The sequence below is a fragment of the Chanodichthys erythropterus genome, chromosome 7 (assembly GCF_024489055.1).
Source record: "Chanodichthys erythropterus isolate Z2021 chromosome 7, ASM2448905v1, whole genome shotgun sequence".
Classification (NCBI taxonomy): domain Eukaryota; kingdom Metazoa; phylum Chordata; class Actinopteri; order Cypriniformes; family Xenocyprididae; genus Chanodichthys; species Chanodichthys erythropterus.
In genome coordinates this window covers 39,739,126-39,761,628 of record NC_090227.1, presented here as the reverse complement: position 1 = coordinate 39,761,628, position 22,503 = coordinate 39,739,126, and the positions used below count along the sequence as shown (strand labels likewise).

The following is a 22,503-nucleotide window of genomic DNA, read 5'->3' as shown; positions in this document are numbered from 1 at the left end:
TGCTATAGTAACAAACTCAGCTTACACACACATTGGATTGACACACAAACCACACACACTTATTTTAGTGTTGATTTTAATTTTATGGATATTTCAGCAAATAGTTTGTTTTAAACACATCTTACTCTGTCCATGCAATAAATGCTCTGCAGTGCAGTTTTCTAGCGAAAAGAAGTTGACCAGATGGAGGCATCTCAGCTGACAGGTGTTAATGCGCACATTAGATTCAAACTTGTCTTGATGCCTTCTCCATAGACGGTCTGATAAGATATTTTGGATGTTTCGGACACAGTCCCAGAGAGCATACTGCTTATCTGTATGCATCAGTGAGCATAACCAGCACACACACAGATACATGTACTGTACTTTCTTTCCGTCCTTTTTTCTCATTTACAACACGTTCTTTTGTTCACTTACATGCTGTCTGTTGCCACAGGGGTGAACTGATGTGTCTCACACACACACACACACACACACACACACACACACACACACACACACACACACACACACATACATATACACACACCCGCAGGCTGAACACTTGCCCATAATCACACTTTACTTGCCTATGCTGTTCACATTGCATTATCATTTGTGCCAGTCATGATGCAGGGTGTCTCTCGTGAGTTTAAAATCAGTTTTTCCTCCTCTCTTAAAAAAAAAAAAAAAAAATATATATATATATATATATATATATATAATATAGGAGTTTTTTTTTTGTTGTCCAAATATGCCTATACAGGGAAGAAAAATGGTTTTGTTGTTCAGTTTGTAGTCATGCTTATTATTTAAATAATAATACATAATTGTAATAAAAATGTTTCATAATTGTTCTCAGATTTTTTTCCACAGATTTAAAGAATAAAAAATCAACATATTTTATTTTATAATTTTTTAAAAATATATTTAGATATTTATTGCCATTAAATTGTGCATGCTTGTCGTCGGAGATCTGTTGGCATCTAAACTTTGCATGATGTTGGTGTGTCGTTTGTAATATTAAAGGGGACATATCATGAAAATGATATTACGACTATAATGACTTTTTCTGCTATAATCGGGTCCCCGGTGCATCTACCAACCCAGAAAACATGAAAAAAGACAAACCAATAACTTTGTTTTGGTAAGCCTTTCTCTGCAAGCATGTGAAAAAATGAGCCGCTCAGATTTTGCTCTCCTAGTGACGTAGGAAGGGGATCTTATCATATTATTACTGCCCCTTAATCTGCACGTTTCCACACATAGCGCTGCCATTTTGTTTTCATAAGCATCAATGGTGTACTGATTCTAATGCCATGGCAAAAGATCGAGCAAAGCATGCTAACTGTTCTGTTTTAGGCTGCACAGACAAGCACAGAACACTATTTAGAGTCTTGTTAGCTTGGATACCCTGCAAGTTGACCCTGGCATGCTCGATTGCTAAAAAAAAGAATGTTTATGTCCGAGCGATATTTTGGAAAATTGTTTAGACCATTTACAGCATTTGATACTAATCATAAACTTTAGCCTGGTGTGTATGGCTCTGTTTGGCAAACATGTACGCAATGTATACTGGCCGTCCATACGGGTTTTGCACAAAAGTTTAACATGACGGCACATGTTAGTGGATGAGTTGAATCAACTCCACAGAAACTACATAAATTTATCCACTAACCATTCAGAAACGTCCAGTTTCATTCTAAAAGATGTAACTTCTTCCTGAGTCTCTCCATCAGTGTCGACTCCAGGTTTGAACAATGGACACCGTTACTGACAATCCTCATTTTGGCTGTGTGAGATTCTCCAGCTTTGTTGTTGTTGAGCAACTGAAGAGTTAAAGCTCCGCCCTCTTTTGGAAAGGGAGCCAGAAGCAGCAGCTCATTTGCATTTAAAGGGACACACAGCGTGTTTTTGCTCACGCCCAAATAGGGGCAAATTTGACAAGCGATAATAAATGATCTGTGGGGTGTTTTGAGCTGAAACTTCACAGACACATTCTGAGGACACCAGAGACATCTTTTGAAAAGGGGCATAATAGGTCCCCTTAAATACATTTCAATGTTTAATTTTAAGGACTTTTTTTTTACCTTATGAGAAACAAAGGGTTTCGTGTTAGTTCAAATCTGGTGTTCTGAAGCAAAACCAGTAGAGATCCACCGGACTGAAGTCTAGTAGCTGTCTTGTCTGTAGTACAAATGTTTATTCTACCCGCTGCACGGATACTGGTTTCTCTGAAGCTGGGTTTCCCAGCATGCACTGGGGCATGAATTATTAATATGGTTGCACTGTATGACTGTTTGCCAGTTTTATTTACACTGCTGGTGTTGATTTTGTTGTCGCGTTTCGTAACTTGTCTTGTGGAGTCAGGATGTTTGTTTCTCTAGTAACACTCGGTTGTTACCCTTGTCATGGCTCATGGACCAAGTCTTGAGGTCTGTGTGTAACGAGGAATAGTATTTCAAGTGCTTATTTGCTTATTTAAGACAACAAGCACTGTTTTTCTTTTTTTTTTCTTTTTTTTGTAGAAAACATGAAATGAAGCATGTAATATTGAACAGTTTAGTGTCATGCACACTTTTAGGAGATGATCTAAATAGGCGATTATAATGATGGCACCTCAAGTCATGGCCACCTCATGTTCAGTAAATACGTTTAAATAATTATGAATTCAGTTCAAGAAAAGCCATTTAAAATGTTGCTTCATTTTTTAGCCCTCATTTACCCATTTAGATGCTGAGTGAGACATTTAAAAACTGCTATTGCAACATTCTGCATACTAATGTTACAACGTGAACGTGCATAATCTGGCTTTGCATCTTGGCACTTGTTTTGTTGTGGTCTGGCTCATCCTAAAAAGCAGACCCTCTGAAATTTGACTCTATACGGTCGCTCAATAAATCACAGTAATGTGAGCGGAATGAAGAATACAGCTTTTTTTTCTCTATAAGATCTTGTTGGATGCTGGGAGTTGAGTGTTAACATCTTGATTAACCATAATGGAAATGCAATTTACATGCACAACAGAAGAAGACCAGCTGTTCTTGTGCCTGTCTTGAGATTCTAACAGTTCTGAGCTCTGGGAAAAGCTCTTCTGAATTTGAATGTGATAATACAAGGTCATATGGCTTTTTTTGCTTTTTTTGTTTGTGATCTGAAAACACTGTATTTGAAATCTGTAACTCTGGCATTGGTTATTGGTTAGAATTGAAAAGGTAGTATTTAACGAAACCAATATGTAAATAATGTATATCATTCTTTGTTTTTCAGTAGTACTTATTCATATTTCATTGCAAATTATATGGCTCTCAAAAGGATGTTTAACAACATTTCACAATGTTCAAACATTTAATTGGGATGCTCTAATAATAGCCTTACAATTAACACTCTTCTTTTGAGAACTAATACCAGCCCTAACCTGGATCATCTACTATGTTATAACAGAATGCATTACTCTCTAAGGGCTTTGTTAAATTCTAATTAAAACATGCAACCTGCAAAACTGGATGAATAAGAAGCAATGCTCTGTCCAACAGAGACATTGTCATCAGATTACAGAGTATGTCCATGTGCACCTAATCAATATTTATTCCATATTTGTCCTTGAAATATCTGAAATCCTTCAATGCCCAGCTCAATTCTGATTGTGTTTGTCTTGCGTGTGTGTTGGAAATTCCAGGACATCATCCGCATGGAGCCTGACTAAACTTTCATTTGAACACTCATAAAAATGCAATAGGCTAGCAAAACCAAAGCAAATCCTTGGTTGGCTTTATGTGTACATTTGACCATGAAGCACTGAGACATTCATGAGACATTCCCTCTCATAAACCATGGATATAAAAACATCAGTAATACATACTGTAGCTAGCACCCTGTCTTTCTCTAGCAGGTTGTATGTTATTCTTCTCTAGTCATTTGTGGTGAGAAAGAAGCACTGTGAGCAAATAATTTGTTCTTACCTTTCCATCACCTTCCCAGAGTTGTATAAGAGATCTCTCAGTCTGTCACTTGCTGTAAGGTTTTATAACACTTATTACAAAGCTAATTTCATTATTATATGCTGGAATGAAAAACCTTGTCACGCCTGCTAACAGATGATGGCAGGCCAACACCTGTTCATGTATTCTTGTTCAGTAATCCATGTCGAAACTGAGTGTTAATGCATGCTGTGATTAAGGCAAAAGGAAAACATGCCAAATACAAACTCAGAAATTCATGAGAACTTTTCAATGAAATTGCTATCCCAATAACTAATAATAAAAAAAGGAGACTTTTTTTTTTTGTTAAAATTTTTCAGTGGGACCCAGTATATTTTGCACTTTATAAAAATTATGCAACCCACACTCTTAGAAGAAAAGGTTCTATATAGAACCTTAAGGGTTCTGCCAGGCACTTAATGTTTTAAGTTATAATTAATGTTGTCATTTGTCAATTCATTTATTTTGATTAAATGTTATGAATTAAACTGCACATAAGCATACTTTAACACTAGAAAAAATTGAAATAATCCATTAAACATGAAAGTATTATGCAATCATTTGCCCTAGAACCAGTTTTTACAAGATGTAATGTAAGTCTAAGGTGTCCCCTGGATGTGTCTGTGAAGTTTCAGCTCAAAATACCCCATAGATTTTTTTTTAAATTAATTTTTTTTAACTGCCTATTTTGGGGCATCATTAACTACGCACCGATTCAGGCTGCGGCCCCTTTAAATCACGCGCTCCCTGCCCCCCGAGCTCTCGACTATAATACAGTGCATAAACAAAGTTCACACAGCTAATATAACCCTCAAATGGATCTTTACAAGATGTTCCTCATGTATGCTGCATGCATGCGGCAGATCATGTGAGTATGGTATTTGGATGTTTACATTTGATTCTGAATGAGTTTGAGGCTATATGCTCTGGGGCTAAAGCTAACATTACACACTGTTGGAGAGATTTATAAAGAATGAAGTTGTGTTTATGAATTATACAGACAGCAAGTGTTTAATAATGAAAATAACGACAGTCTTGTCTCCGTGAATACAGTAAGAAACGATGGTAACTTTTACCACATTTAACAGTACATTAGCAACATGCTAACAAAACATTTCTAAAGACAATTTACAAATATCAATAAAAATATCATGATATCATGGATCATGTCAGTTATTATTGTTCCATCTGCCATTTTTCGCTATTGTTCTTTCTTGCTTAACTAGTCTGATGATTCAGCTGTGCAGCTCCAGACATTAATAAGGAACAAGAAGGAGGAAACAATGGAGTTTGAGACTCACTGTATGTCATTTCCATGAACTGAACTCTTGTTATTCAACTATGCCAAGGTAAATTCAATTTTTGATTCTAGGGCACCTTTAAAATGTATCCTTTTATAGAACCTTATTGACATAAAGGGTTCTATAGACCTTATGTAGCCCTGCCTCTTTTTAGCACTGCGCTCATTGTCTTTTGACTTCCAGTTTGTATTTCCACAGCAATCTTACATATTTATGAATGAACTGTTCGTTTTAAAATCATGCTAGTCTACTGACATTAAGAAATCTGCCTCAAACACTATAATGCTCATGATAACTTTTGTTAACTCTACAGTAAGTAAATCCACTTCACCAGCTAATTATTCTTTGACAGCGATGCATAGGAATATACAGGGTTATCGCAAAACGGAAATACAAAGACAAAATTCTCAACGTGGCTGCGTGCACGTTTCTCTGGCACATAAGGTCTATATGAGTCAAAATTATTTAGAACAGGATCTGCATTTTTATGGGGTTAAATAAAATATTTTTTTTGTTATAATAGACAATAAAAACAACTTTGTGTGAGAGTCCTCTAATTTGACTCTCATACGGTATGCTGATGTAATAAATTATAAACTTGACATTAATTTAAAAGATAAATGCAATTATCAAAGTTTGATCCAATTTTCCAATAAAAGATAATACATTTTTACATGATTTGTTACATTTAATTACCCTTAGCCAATTTTGAGGAACCCACTGAACCTATTAAACATGAAAATGCCACAAGATTAGACTGTGCTGAGAAATGATATTGTGTAATTGTCCTAGTTCAGTTTAGTTTACTCCCACATGTAGAAGTTACTCAGACTGATTAGCCCAAGTCTTAGTTGCAGGTGAGCGATTAGTGGTTGATCCAGGGGAGCCCTGGTTGCTTTGGCCTTTGCAATCTTATCTTAACCTTGGACAATCAGACAAGCGCTCCACAATTTAAACTGTCATTGAAAACAAGGACATTGTCACAGGGGGCTGTGTAGAATCTAGATTCAACAACTTGCAGGCCTTGTGGGGCTTGGACAAAAGAGGCCTTGCATATAAATTGGGTAAAAGACAGTCTTGTGCCTTGGAATAAGAATCCTGTGATCTCATATCCAATGCAAATACTGGCATTTCATAAGTTCAGTTCTTCAACAATGCCTTGAACTTACTGGTGTAGTGTAGAGGGTGTCGGCAACTGAAGACAGAGAAAAGGGAAAGAGAAAGTTTGTGGGAGTTGAGTTGTGGTTAAATTTTTTTCTATTAATATTCAACGTGTAGGAATAAAGCACATGAAACAGGCTCAGCACGGATGCTTAAGTGCCGCCTGTCAATCCACCAGCTCAGCCCCTCGTGTATGGCTTTTCTCTCTGTATGTGGAGATGACAAAAACCACCCACGTTACCAACTGAATCCTTTTGAACATGTGAATGACAAGTGATAAAGAAGCTCAGAAGATCAACATTTAAGGCTGAGAGTCAACAGGAAGGGAATATTTGATTGTTTGTAGAGAAAGTTGTCTCCCTCAGTCCCTAAAACTTATTTCTTCTCCACTTTGACTCTTCTCGTGTTGATGTTTAACAGCATTTCCGTGAAGTGCTTCTTGGATTGGCTTTATTAAATTCCCTCAACAGGAAGGTCAGACAGGCATGAATAATCAGCTGTGTCACAGGAAGGTCTCACAGTTTCTGCTTTGCAAATATTGTTCTTTATCAAGTGAATGTCATTTAAAAGGTCTAATTTTGTTGTTGGCTTCTGCCAAAAAGTTTGGTTTCATGCCATATTTTTAATATCTCATTATTGCACTTTCTTGGAAACAAGGGATGGCAAAAAAACAGCAATTAAAATGAGGGCAAAGCAGAGGAAATTGATGCTTTGAAAATGAAATGAGGCTCTTGAAATGGAAAAAAATGTAATGATGTGCAAAGAATAACTATTCTACGGCCAGCGTTATCCTGATACGTTCTCCGGTATTCATAAAAAGAGAATGAGTTTCAGTTTCTTCATCTACTCACTGACCCCACATAATGAGTTTCTTTTGAATGAGATTTCCCTGATTAAAACTGAAAGAGACTTCTGTCAAACAAAATATAACAAAATTACATTTGGACATTTATTGTAATTTGATCACTGAAGAGACCTTCTGCTGATATAGTGTGTAATACCGTAAGAATCTTTAGCTAGAACTCATAAGCGGTGCAAAATAAATCTCAATGTTTTATGCTCTTGATTTATTCGATCCTGATAAGGTTTCAAACCTGGAGGTTTTAAATGAAGAAATCCATAGGATTTCATTAGGTTTAATGAAAGTAATAAAGATTTGCAAAAGGTGTTCGTATTGAGAGGCTTTGATTTCACGAGTCACTCTGGGCTTGCGTAATGCAAATACGATCCATAATGTTCCTTAGGCCGCTGTTTAAAGCAGACAGCGCAGAGCCTGCTAACATAACAGTGTAAATCCTATTAACCTAATGGATAGGACCAATAATGCAGCGTAACCTCCAACGCAACCTGATTAGCACAGATGTTGTATTTGCAGGGATTTGCCAAACTGGCTGTCTATGGTTGGCCCCTGCTAGGTAAAGCCTATAAGCTTCTTTATTTCCACCCCAGAATTGTGTAGTTTAGCATTGCGGGAGCTTTAAAGGTGAATGGGAATGACGTGCTTCTAAGTAGCAATTTACAGTTACGTCGCAACCCTGCAGGACACAGACCATGATCAAAACAAAAGGTCTTTCTGGGTCCAAAGTAGATTTATGGAGAACTTTGTCTGTCTTTATTGCTGCAGTGTGGATTCTCTGTGTTCTAATTGGTCTATAACTTATAATGTTAATGTAAGAACACAAGGAAAGCAATGATCCTGCTGCATCAATGCATCAAGAGAATAATCCTGAGCTACAGACTTAAAAAAACGGAAGTGCTGCAAACTACTGTCCCTGGAGTCGCAAAATGCCAAGCATCCAGTCCTGCTTAGCCATCTATCTGCATTCCCCAGACACTCTTAGTACATTGAGCTAACACTCACTTATGTGATTGAAACCGTGTTGTCACTGCTGCACTGAATTCATGTTGCAAAGAAACTGAATGAAAAGTTTTATGTGATGGAAGTGGGTCCATTGTAATGTCTGTTTATCTCTGTTTAGCAACTGGCACTTTCCACAAGTACTGTAGGGTACAGGGGCCTACAACTCTTGAGAACTCTTTAAAAAAAGTTGTTTCTTTTTGGAACGAGATGCACAGAAAGAGGCTGATTGCCAAACTCAGGAAGTCGAATTAAATAATACATGAGCCAATGAATAGAAAATAATTTTTGCAACCATGTTACCAAAATATGAGTTTCGAGTAATGCTTTAGTTTAGTTTAGGATCCAAATCTCACTATTAACTTGTTCCTTATTAGCATGCATATTACTAGGATATTAGCTGTTTATTAGTACTTATAAAGCACATATTAAAGGCACACTATGTAATTTTTCACCACTAGAGGTCACCTATTCAAAACAAAGGCGTAGCTTGATGATGCCTTGATTTCGCTGAAGGTGTTGTCTTCACGTCTACAGCCATGTGGAAATGAATCAGGATGGGACTTGGGCAGAAATCATGTTCATGGATGAGAATATTAATATTAATATAACTGTAGTTTGAAGCAGAGCAGGGCCGAGTGCTGTGAGAGCAGAAACAAGGCCGCTGGAGCGATTGCTAATGAGAGACGAGTGTGAGAAACGTCTCAAGAGCAGCGGAGCTTTTATTATGCCGCAGTTGCAATTTCGGTCATGCGTATGTGGGGAAAAGCAGAGCTGTTTTATCATATTAGATACATTTGTATGTTGAAAGTTGTTATAGTGTTACTCTGCATTCACCCGGCGGCTGCTATGAGACACTTGTTGCACACTGCAGTAAGCTAGATCTATATTAGGCATGGTAAAACATGGTATTCTCAGTAAATCAAGAAAAAAAAGGTTTAAACACTAAGGGCCCTATTTTAACGATCTAAACGCAAAGTGTAAAGCACACGGCGCAGGTGCACTCAGGGCGTGTCCAAATCCACTTTTGCTATTTTAACGACGGAAAAACGGTCCGTGCGCCGGGGCGCATTTTTGAAATGGGTTGTCTATATTCCCTTAATGAGTAATAGGCGTAACGTTCAATAAACCAATCAGAGTGTCATCTCCCATTCCCTTTAAGAGCGAGATACGCTCGCGCCATGGTGGATTGCTACAATTAGTTACATGGCGGAATTTGTTGGCGGAAAAGTTGAACGCTTTTCAAGCGAAGAAACCGATCTGCTTAAGTTAAAGCGGGCTTGCAAATGCAGGCTTTCAAATTGCTCCGCGCGATGAGTCAGTTAATATATATGTGTGTGTATTGGCACGATTGTTCAATTAATTAGCCAATTTCGTTCATCATTATAAGTAGTAATAGGCTGAATTGAAAATAGGTAGCCTAATTCTAATACACGCAATGACTATTCATCATTACATTTTTATATTTATGTAGCCTACACAATAATATTCTTTTACACTGTAATCCTTTTGTTTTTAATATTTGGCATGTTTGTGTGATGCGTATCCCTGTGTGTAATAAGCAAAGTCGACACGAACTGTTGACGCGCCCAGAGGCGCAGTTTCTACCAACGCGCTCTAACAAATAAATATTGTGCCATTGACTTTAGACTTTAGACCAGGTTTGAGTTGGTCTATGGCGCAGTCTGTTTTCAGCTCCTTAAAATAGCAATGCGCCAGCAATGCACCTGAACACACCTCTTTTTTACACCAGTACGCCCATGGGCGCACCAAATGGTGCAAATGCATTTACTAATTTAAGGACGTGGCGCTGAATGGGAAAATGCAAACGGCGCCAGACGCAAACTAGCAAACATACTTGCGCTGCGCCTTGCATCGCATTGCGCCGGGTGTATTATAGGGCCCTGAGACTTACTGTGTTAAGCTATATAACATGATTCGTTTTCTGTCAATGAATGTATCCAAACAATTGCTCACCTGTCTAATAAAACACATAATATATTAAAGTGTTGTTAGTGTTTCCATGGTTTCTCCAAAATAAACCCGGAAACCGAGGGTAACGCGGATGTGATGTCATTGATAGGCTACACACGGACACTTATTTCTCTGGATTTTTATCACTCTTTGAAACATTTGGGATACTGTAAGTACACAAGTCAACAAAATATATAACATTGTTCTAGCGGATTTTGGATATTTTAATCCAAAAATCTTACATATTGTGGCTTTAATGCCTATAATAACTATATTCTACATCCCTTAATTCTACCCAATTCCTAAACTTAACAACTACCTTACTAACTATTAATCAGCAGTAATTAGGAGCAATAGGCAATCGTCATATTTAATATTTATTTAATAGTGAGAATTGGACCCTAATATCAAGTGTGGGAGTTTTGTTTTGTTTTATTAGCAAATTTTATTTTCTAACTAGTTAAACGTATATAATTATACAAACAAACACATTCATTTCTTTAATAACTTGGGCAATAAGGTTGAATGGTTGACCTTGAGGAATGAAATCAACACTACAATTGAAATAAAAATGAAAATATTTACGGAAAGTGCCAACTGGTTGTGATAGCAGAATTAATTACCTGCAATAATCACTTAATGATTTCATCTTATTTTCTTTTTTATTTAAAGGGCTTGTTCAGATCCAGGGAATCAGATCCTTGATTCAGTTATAAGTACACAGTTCAGTATAACTGTGCAGATATATCTTGAGGACAGTATAACAATATGTCCAGCTTCATTCAACCATGAACTATCATTCTTGACCAGACTCTGCAGCAACATTCCTGGGAGATCTGTGTGACCGAATGTTTGCTTCGGTCTCTGAATCATTTTTTTTTTCTGTGGGCTGCATAGGAGACCTATAAAAAAAGAGAAAGAAATACAACTAGAACTCCATGTTGCTATCTATCCCTTTGCCTCAAGGTCTGGCTAGTGAGCAAACAGGCGGACATATGTGTTCCTTGGCAGGGGGTTCGGAAAGGTTGGCGCACGCCAGTTTCCGCTCCAGTAGGGGACTCTACTCAGGTGTTCCCTACAGAAAGAAGGACGCTACAGGAGAAGTCATGCCACTGTCAGCCCATGGGAGGGTAATCAGGAAGTACTGTGAGCTGCAATCAGCACTGATGTGTGGTGTCCACAGGAGTGCCTGCTTTGCCTGCCACGTGCAGCTTGCACATATGCTTGCACATAGGCTTCTTCCAAAAACCATATAAAAGCATACTGACCCCAAACTTTTGAATGGCGGTGTACAGTATATATGTCATTAGTTTCTCACCCTAATGTTATTCCAAACCCTTTTGCCGTTTTTTGAACACGAAAGGAGCTTCCATGCAACAAATGTTTATAATGTCTGTCTATGTGACTTTGGCTGCATATTCCAAATCTTCTGAAGCTATACAATAGCTTTGTGTGATGAACTTTGCCCGAATTTATCCATCACTCTTAAAAATAACTGTTCCATAAGGGTTTTTTTTTTGCAGCGATGCCACAGAAGAACCATTTTTGGTTCCCCAAAGAATCTTTCAGTGAAGAGTTATTAAAAGTAACAATTTTTCTTAGTGTGAAGAACATTTTAATAATCTAAAGAACCTTAATTGCAATGGAAAGGTTTCATGGATGTTAAAGGATCTTCATGGAACCATTGACACCAATAAAGAACCTTAGTATTTAAGAGTGATTATTTACTGAAAATCTTCACCAGGTTGGACATCATGCCATTTGATCATAATATATACAAGAACCTGTGACATTCAATCATATAGACATCCAGCCTGCACCATAAACACCATATTTAAGAGCTGTTCTCAAGCCAAAGCTGTCATATGTCTTGAGAAGACCTGGAATATAGTGCACAAGCCAAATGGACTGATTTATGGAGCTAAAGATTCTCTACAAAAATGTTCAGTGAAAATATAACGGCATATGGGCATTTGATACTAAGTGACATAATGAGAATGACATTGATTGATTGGGGTGAAATATTTCTCTTTTTTTTTCTTCAATTTACCTCTTTTTTTTTATCTCTTTTGGTGCTGTTCTAGTGAGACTGATGTATTTGTTGTCCTACAGTGATTGACAAGGATCTCTGAATTAGTGGGTAACCGCCTATCAATGCCCTCCCCTTCTGGGAAGTCTGAGCCACCCATTTTGTGTGAGCATTCCGGCCTCAAATTTAATGTGACAGTGAGCTCCCACAGGCTTATTGATTAGATCGACCCTTAAGGTACTCTGAGTACATATTTATATTTCAGGGAGCTGCTGTCTCCGTGAATTTTGTCAAGAATGACTGGCAGATGAAGAAGCCCATTCCTTTGGGTGATCATTTGACAGTCATATCTCACCTATGACTTCCTAAAGGAACTGTGTAACTGTGTACTGTGTCTGCAATTTCAGTTTTCAAGACAACACACATTTTGTACCTACAGTATAAACTAAAGGTCCAACACTTTCATGGCAATTCGTAACAGTTTTACGTTTTGGCGAATTGGTGGCAAATTCATATTTCAATACAACTTGTACAATCTGCCCAACTGAGGGTTAGGGTTAGGGGAGGACCTTCATGCTTAGTTTTTTCTAAAAATGTTTCATACAACTGAAATCATACAAATCCATACGAATTTGACAACAAATTTGCCAAAACTTAAAGTATTAGTTCACTTCAGAATTCAAATTTCCTGATAATTTACTCACCCCATGTCATTCAAGATATGTCTTTCGTTCTTCAGTCGAAAAGAAATTAAGGTTTTTAAGGAAAACATTCCAGGATTTTTCTCCATATAATGGACTTCACTGGGGTACAACGGGTTGAAGGTCCAAATTGCAGTTTCAATATGGTTTCATAGGGCTCTACACGATCCCAGCCGAGGAATAGGGATCAAAAAGGATTGGCCATTTTCTAAAAAAAATAAATAAATTATATACTTTTAACCACAAATGCTTGTCTTGCACTGCTCTATGATGCGGCACGCATTATGTTAATATGTTGGAAAGGTCATGCGTGACGTAGGTGGAGGTACGGATCAAGTGTTTACAAAGCGAACAAGCGAAGACTAAGTCAAATGCCCTTTACAAAACAAAAAGGTAAAATGGCAATGTCAGACGATTTTAAAGCTTGGAGGATAAAATGAGATGGAGTTTTTCACCCTACCGCAGTACTTCCGCCTGTCACGCCTGACCTTTCCAATGTGATTACGTAATGCGTGGCAAATCGCAGAGTAGTGCAAGACGCCCATTTTGTGGTTAAAAAGTATGTCAATTTTTATTTATTTTTTTTAGAAAATGACTGATTGTTTCACTAGATAAGACTCTTATTCCTCGTCTGGGATCGTCTTTGAAGCTGCACTGAAACTGACATTTGGACCTTCAACCTGCTGAACCCCAGTGAAGTCAACTATATGGAGAAAAATCCTGGAATGTTTTCCTCAAAAACCTTAATTTCTTTTCAACTGAAGAAAGACAGACATGAACATCTTGGATGACATGGGGGTGAGTAAATGATCAGGAAATTTTCATTCTGAAGTGAACTAATCCTTTAAGTTACGTTTCTCCTAAGATCGGGTTGTAAATATCTGATTGTTTGCGGTTTCAGTACCTAGCATGCTGGACCCGTGACAAAACTGGCATATCATGACTGTCTTAATCAGCTTAACCTCCGACAGCACCTACTCAAATCTCCCAGCGTGTTATGCATGCTTCCATCCTAAAACCTTCTGATCTTTGTTACCTCACTGGAAGTTGTCAACCTGCCAGTGGAAACTTGGCATAAAGTGTCTCTACTGATGGTTTGTGAGCTTTTTTGTGTGCGTTTGTGATTGGTTTTACGGCTGTGGAATGAGATGATTTATATAGATGTATTTGTGCATCTGAGAGGAGGCTCTCTAATCCCAAAATGATTGTCTTCCTTTGTTTTTCGTACAATCCATTAGCTTCCCCCAGTTTGAAAATTAGATTTAACATGCCATAGCCTTCAGCAAGGTCTTGGTGTTATCTCCTTATAAGAAAACCAATCTTGGCTGCCCTGTTCCAAACATTATCAGACTTTTGTTGCATTACGAAGAACCATACAGGTGCTACAACCTGTACAATTGTCTCAAAAAAAAAAAAAAAAAGAACAATTCTCTGTTGTTTCCTCTCTAATGTGATTTTTAAGAGACATTTTACTCGCAGAAGCCATGATATTCTTTGAGTTTAAGTAAGAGGCAAATCAAATGACTAAAAGGATTCTTTGCCTTACAGGTATCAGATTTAATTTCAGCCGCTTTCCTTCAGTAATATCTTTCACATTTGTACCGCATTGAATTTAGTCTCGCTTTCTAATGATGGGGTTGCTAAGACCGTACGGCTTCAGATCTTACTAATGTGTTGGTTGTTGCATTTGGGTCAGACTTGGAGGTCATGATTCAATTTGGATATTTAGCCAGAGTAAGAAAAGACCCGCCTACACTATCCAAGGCACTGCGGGATGCTGTTATGTAGTCTTGCTTATGACAGAGCTACAGCACTGATAACTGCATGCTGACCCAGAAATGTGCAGGGTCATAAACACAACTGCAGCTGTGTGTCACAATCTCTGAGGGCCATGGTTCCAACGTGATGACAATTATTCCAGCCGCTGTAGCATCCGCAAATACGACCTTTGAATCATATCACCTACACGCCCGTGTTGATAACACGCAGCACCTCATCAATGATGACACACGCTTTGTCCTCAAAATGGACGGTTGAGAGCCAGAGTTCAACGCTAGTAGTGGAGAGAAAGCCGCACGTAGGTCGATGACTAAATTTACACGGCCCCATTGCCATGGGAACTCATCCACTCTTTCACTGACCTAGATAGGCGTATGTGGTCAAATACTAACCCACGGACCTAGTCAGCAGCATGACATAAAAATAAAAATGCACAAATAGGCAAATATTTAGGAATATTTTAGTCATTCTTTTGGTGGATTTACATTTGAGCTCATCAATGTCAATATGCATTGCATACTGGCTTCTGTACAACAAGCATTAGGCCTACCACACAAGCAATCATCACTGACTATACTGTAGCATTGCTGTAGGATTATCGCAACAGAAGGTATAGAGCTTTGCATTCCTCGCTTCCACATCCACAGCTTTGCAACATTAGTCACAGTTAGCTGCGGGAACAGCTGTTGCCTCTGAGCCTTCAGGTCCCTTCGACAGAACTAAATAAAACCCACTCACACGGAGTCCATCTTTAAGACTCGTCTTGGTCGTGATGGTCCTCGAGGCTCCATCTCAAACCCATAAATGTCAGTCTGAAGAGGTGAGCGTGAGCCTGGAGGCAGGGACTGACACAGTTCTGGTGTCTGATTGGATGCGGTGGAGAGAAGCCCGTAAATGACCTATTACTGACAGCGTTCGGAGACACGATCCGAGGCCGAGCCTGATGCTGTCATAATTATGATTCTGGAGAGGCTCTGGTGAAGTGAGAGAAATGATGATATCAATAGACTAAGGCTTGACTAAATGAAGAGGATGAGGATGCACTGCAGGTGAATTCTAGACAAGCTGGGTCGATGGTGGAGAGGACGTTTTCTCAATTGCATTAGTCTACAGCACTCTAGGTGGTGTATGTTTAATTCATCATTTTTCTTGTAGTCCGTTGCAGTCTTATTAGGGCTGTGAAACCTGTACTTGTTTTGGACGCTTTGTTTTAGTTTCAGAGCAGGGAAATTAATTAGATTAGGTTAAAAATCTAGCTTTTGACTCTCTGCCCATTTCTGCCAAATAAGAAAAAAATGCTTTGGTAAGTTATAATTATGAAAATTTTGAGATACTAACTCATTATTATGAGATAAAAAGTCAAATTTGACATGCAGTACTAAGTCATGATTATGAGATAAAGTCAGAATTATGATGTAAAAAGGTGAAGGTTAGAATGGTGATTTTTTTTTTTTTTTCCCTATGTGCCGAAAATGGGCTTTCATACTTCTAATGTAAAACAAATGATACTTTTGAAACTTCATTTTCAATCCAACATACTGTATTTCAAATCCTGTTTAGTAGTAGCCTACTGTTTTTGACTGCGATATTTAGACCAACATGATTATTGCAAGTGAAAAACATAATAATAACTGTAATAATGATCCATCCATATGGGTTAGCATGTCACTTTCACCTTCTGTTTTTTCACTAATTCAAAGACAGTTACTATTTTTGTTAATTAAATTTAATTAAACATGGTTGAATAAATGACTCAATGACTCACTCAGATAACTGTAGCCACCTATTGGCCTAACAATGTAACTTGCAGAAAGAATCACTGAAAATCACTGAAAAATCACTAATAAATGTACAGTTTACCTGGAACACACCAAACATTTCAATAGTTTTAATCAAACTGGGGTCATTTCGCCAACTGAGGATTAGGTTTAGGGGTGGCCCTTCATGCTTACTTTTTTCAAAAAATTACCAAGTGCTTTGGTAAGTTATAATTATGAAATAAAAAGTCAAATTTGACATACAGTACTAAGTAATAATTCTGAGATAAAAAGTCAGAATTATGATGTAACATGTCAAAATGTTGAGTTTATTTTCTTATTGAAAATGGGCTTACATACTTCTAATGTAAAACAACGGATACATGTTGAAACTTCATTTCAAATCCAACAAAATTTCCATGGAATGTTCCATGTTTGTCACATGGAAATGACATACAGTGAGTCTCAAACTCCATTGTTTCCTCCTTCTTATATAAATCTCATTTGTTTAAAAGACCTCTGAAGAACAGGCGAATCTCAACATAACACTGACTGTTACGTAACAGTCGGGATCATTAATATGTATGACCCCAATATTTGCATATGCCAGCCCATGTTCAAGGCATTACACAAGGGCAGCCAGTATTAACGTCTGGATCTGTGCACAGCTGAATCATCAGACTAGATAAGCAAGCAAGGACAATAGTGAAAAATGGCAGATGGAGCGATAATAACTGACATGATCCATGATTACATGATATTTTTAGTGATATTTGTAAACTGTCTTTCTAAATGTTTTGTTAGCATGTTGCTAATGTACTGTTAAATGTGGTTAAAGTTACCATCGTTTCTTACTGTATTCACGGAGACAAGAGCCGTCGCTATTTTCATTTTTAAACACTTGCAGTCTGTATAATTCATAAACACAACTTCATTCTTTATAAATCTCTCCAACAGTGTAGCATTAGCCGTTAGCCGCAGAGCACCATCAAACTCATTCAGAATCAAATGTTAACATCCAAATAAACACTGTACTTACGTGATTAGACATGCTGCATGACGAACACTTTGTAAAGATCCATTTTGAGGGTTATATTAGCTGTGTCAACTTTGTTTATGGTGTTCAAGGCAAGCGCGAGCTCTGGGGGCGGGGAGGAGCGTGAGCATTTAAAGGGGCCGCAGCATGAATAGGTGCATAGTTAATGATGCCCCAAAATAGGCAGTTTAAAAAAATTAATTAAAAAAAAAATCTATGGGGTATTTTGAGCTGCAACTTCACAGACACATTCAGGGGACACCTTAGACTTATATTACATCTTGTAAAAAAACGTTCGATGGCACCTTTAAATTGTCTCCTAAGACTGGGGTGTAAAAATCTGATTGTTTGTTGTTTCAGTACCTATGCTGGACCCGAGACAAAACTGCCATCTCAGGACCATCAGATTTTAACTTGTCGCCACCTACTTGCATAGCAAAAAGAACCACTGAAAAATCCCTACAACTAAAAAAAACATTAACAATCTACCTGGAACACGCAGAACATTTCAGTGAATTGGGGTCATTTGGATTAATTGGCTGTTTTTCAGGTTGTTCAGCATAAGGGCTATCTAGAGAGAAACAACTTTTACAATAGTCCAGCAATGGTCTGAATCAATTCGTTTTATATTTCACACAACACACACACACACACAAAAAGAACAAAAAGCAGTACAGCTGCGCTATCATGGAAATCAGCAGGGATGCAATCCAAAAAATAATAAATTCCACTGATTTCACTGATGACTTATGGTGGCTGTGTGAGCTTCTGCTTCCGTGCATTGATGAGAGGTGATCTAAATGAGTCAGAGCATGTGTTCTCCCCTCTAAATCACAATGGACTGATGAGCTGAATAAGAATTGAAAACAACAGCATGATTTGTTGAGGACCTAACATAGCATTATTTGCAATTAACATTGAATCGAAGTGAATTTACCTTGTTGGCATTTTTATTTTTCCTTCCTGTGGCCTCCATTTTGCCTTCAGATTTTTCCTTATTCCAAGTTGGTTCTTTTGCGGCTAGTCACAGCTTGACTGCTGTTTAGATATTGACTACCTGTCTGCCATGGACTTACCAATCTCATGTTCTGCTGCGAACTGCCCAGCTTATATCACATTACACGCTGACAACAGAGATGTTAAGGGCCAAACTCTGGTTGCATGCAGGTGTGAGCCAGATAATATGAGGTAAAAAGAGGTCTGTCACCTCAATCCTTCAAAACATTGTAAAGATCTGTCAAAACAAGCCTGAATCCTGCAAATGGTGTCAGGTCAAATTCAAACTCAGTGACATTTTGTGTCTCTAGTCTTCTCTGTAACCTATATCATTTGACTGTATTCCAGAGTAGTCAGGTTCATTAACTAATTTTCATTATTAGTTATTTTAATAAAGAAGCGTTCGAGGGCACTTACATAATAGATTGAACCAATATATTGTTAGCTGTCAGGTAAGCCATTTTAAAGAGACTTTTATATGCTATTTTGAGAGTATTTTTTGGATGGCAATGCTGCAGGAACATGCAACAAATTAAACAAATTAACTTGGTAAATGAGTTCATTCCTCTTTCTTAAAAAACAATGGCATTTTTATTCTATTATTAATCATTAACATTCATCCAAGCACTGGAATCGCATACAGTACAGCAAATTTAAACGATATTGAATGTACAATTAACCATCTCTCCTTTATGCTCATGTGATAATAAATTGTATCCTGTTCCATGCAGTTTTTCTAACCCATTAAACATTTCACAAGGATGAGATTTAGTGTTAATTGGATTTTTCAGTAACCTTTATACAGTAAAAAAAGAGGAAGTATCTTACTAAATCAAGATAGACAATTCACCCTATTAAAACAGGCCACCCCAGAGGCCTACCATAATAAATAACTCACAAGCAGATATTTTTGCCAATAGAATTTGTGATTAGTTACTACATAATTGATTTAGTCTTCCCTCTCACAGTGACATTAATTGGCTGTTTGTCTAAATCAGGCTAAATCTCATTTCCCCAACTCTTTTATTTGTTATTTTGGTCTTACTGCCTTCCCCCCCCCCCCCCCCCCCCACATTTTTCTGATGTACTTTCAATTGCAGCAGTATATATGTTCAGAATGCATAGATGACCTACTTCAACATTTGCCAAAATAAACAGTATACAAGCACATTTACTTGTATACTCCAGTGCTATTTCCCACAATGCAGTGTGTTCGACTTGACCTTCAATTTCCAGTGTGACAAATGTTTTTTTGACTCATTATTTTTTTGGATTGCCAAAAGTTAATAACCAAAATTGGGTTAAAGAGCCAAATTAACTTTTTATTATTATTATTATTATTATTATTATTATTATTATTTCCAAGATGATAACATACGGTGAAATTAAACATGTAGTGTGTGTGAGAGTTTGTTGTGTAATAATGCCTATTATTATTTTACTTTTAGTAGGATAGGCAGTGTATAATATGGTATATACCACAAAGTGCTTAAGCTCTTATTGTGGCCACAGAGCTCTTTGAAAGGGAAACTGAGGGCAGAAATAAATGAAATGGTCATTACTGGAGAGCTTTTATCCTATCAGCCTCTTTTCATTTGCTTTAGATTTGGGTCCCTCTTGCCCTCTATTCTTTACTGTATCTTTTATCTGATTCCCTTCTCATTCTAATGTATTTATCTGGGCCTTTCGGGCTGCTCCTGTTGAGTATACTCTACCTTATTTGGTCCACGTCTTTCAATGCTCTCCCAGGATTGTGTCTCTTTAATTGGGACGCCGAGTTAATTATTCTCTTGCCCACTGTTGGCAGGGAAACTGCAGCTTGTCTGGATATGGTACAGCACCTGGCACTTAGTCTTGAGAACTCATCAAAGGGGATTATCAAGGAAGGGTGTTAACTTCTCAGGCCATTTATGAGAAAGAAATAAGCAATTATAGATTATGTATAGAGCAGCATCAATAACCTAATCTTTTTAATGATTATTATATCACTAATTATGCATGCCTCTTCTAAGGATATGTGGCTTCAGCCATTAGGTTGAAAGCGAAAGTTAACTAGATAAAATTATGATGAAAATGAAGCATAACAAGATTTTGAAACACTAACTAGACAAGAGTAGAACAGCTTTTTTCCCCCCTAAAATGTTGCTAGACATTTTTATTAAATTAATGAAATGCTATAACATTAAGCTATTGTAAACATTATGAGTCACTTAACCTTAGAAATAAAAAATAGCCTAGTAAATCTATGGAAAGTCGTATAACTGGTGACCCTTTTTAGCTGTTCATTTAGAGCACAGAGTTTCACAGCAGCTGTACTGGGACAGAGTAGTCCACAGAGGATTTCTGTGTCTGATTTCCACACCATGACCAAATACTGAACAAATGTGCTTGTTCAGAGCCAAATTACTGAGCAAACTCCTCGTAATCACGATGGGTTTGAGTGTATGCGTGCATCCGTTGCTGTTGAGCTCCTATGAAGTTCTTTGATTGTGTAGTCTGCATGATGAGTCATAGCTATCATGTAGGCATCGCAGAGTGATGCTTTGTTCTGAAGTATAACTATGCAATGCTGTTTTCATGCTTTTTTAGTTCAATGAAAATGTGCGCCTATATTTCTGTTTGGGCAACTTAGGATGTAAGGGTCTTGTTTTTTAGCCTTTTTAATTGCAGTTCACTAAATGTACTCTAAAAATAATGTGTTGGCTCTACAAAAAAATGAACGCATCAATTTTTTAAAGTTATGACAACTTTGAGAGAATTTACATTCAACCAACAAACTGCATTGAGTTAAAGGAACTTAATTTGTAGCATAAATACAAATTTTTAAGTTGATTACTCAAATAAATTAAGTCACTCCAACTACTAGAGTTGTTAACATGTATATTTGATGAACAAGTAAGATATTAGAATGAATTCAGATTGATTGGGACACTTTTTTTCAAGTCAGCTCAATGTCAAAAAGTGTCCTACTTGTCACTGGCATTAGCGCAAATAGTGTTTTCCCTCATGTCTACTTTTCAGCAATGGTAACCACGAAGACTTTAACATTACAGAAACTCTTTTAAATGTCAAACACAACAGCAATAAACACTAACAGGTCTTTCCCTTCACTAAAAACATATAAAATAACACTTAATTTCAACATTTATCCAGCCCTATGCACTCTAAAAACTAATTCAGGGGACCTTTAGTCATTACTTAAATATATATATATATATATATATATATATATATATATATATATATATATATATATATATATATATATATATATATATATATATATTGTTGTGAAATAAAAAAATCAAGTTCTGAAATGCTGTTAGACTTTTTGCTTGTAATTGTTATTTTATTGAGCTTGGATGACACACAAATTATGCCTATTGATTCGATATACTATCATGACTTGTCATAGTTGAACATTTTCAGTTAATCAAAAATGTATTTCATTTTAAGTTCTGTTAATATAAAATACAACCTGATCACGTGTAAACGTGTTTCATTGTTTTGAGTTGTATGAACACTTCTTTTAACTGGGCTGGGATTTATATTTCCCATCATGCTTTGCCCATGGCACTTGAAAGGGAGAGTAAATGCTAAAATTAAGTGTTATATAATGTTTTTTTGCACAAGATTAATGGTAAGGGAGATTTAGCAGTAATTAGGGTTTTGTTATGCTAATTTAGAAGAGTTCATGTGTTAATGTGGGTTTTTGGATAGTTACCATCATGGTTACAAGCAGTGCTTGGTAAGATCATGTTACTTAGAAATGCATTTTTATTGTGTCCAAAAAGCATCTTCACCTTACTTAAAACATTATGTTGGATCAACTTAAATAGTTGCATTCATGTTGACAATTAAGTTCATGCTACTTAGAAATGTTTTATTGTGGCAAAAAAACGTCTTCACCTTACTTTATGTTGGATCAACTCAAAATATTGATTTGAATTAA

General features: G+C 37.1%; 1 protein-coding gene across 2 annotated transcripts in view; it reads left to right on the top strand.

Annotated features, from left to right (window-relative positions):
* luzp2 (leucine zipper protein 2) overlaps positions 1-22,503 on the top strand; it is a 134,068-nt gene that overhangs the window by 29,232 nt on the left and 82,333 nt on the right. Inside the window, exon 1 of one of the 2 annotated variants that reach the window (XM_067389421.1) lies at positions 5,280-5,308. The exons of the other annotated variant lie outside the window; for it this stretch is intronic. Within the exon in view, the coding sequence (XP_067245522.1) occupies positions 5,301-5,308 (8 nt within the window). The 5' untranslated portion in view covers positions 5,280-5,300. Of the gene's footprint in view, positions 1-5,279; positions 5,309-22,503 lie in introns of those variants that run through there. 2 annotated transcript variants of the gene reach the window in all.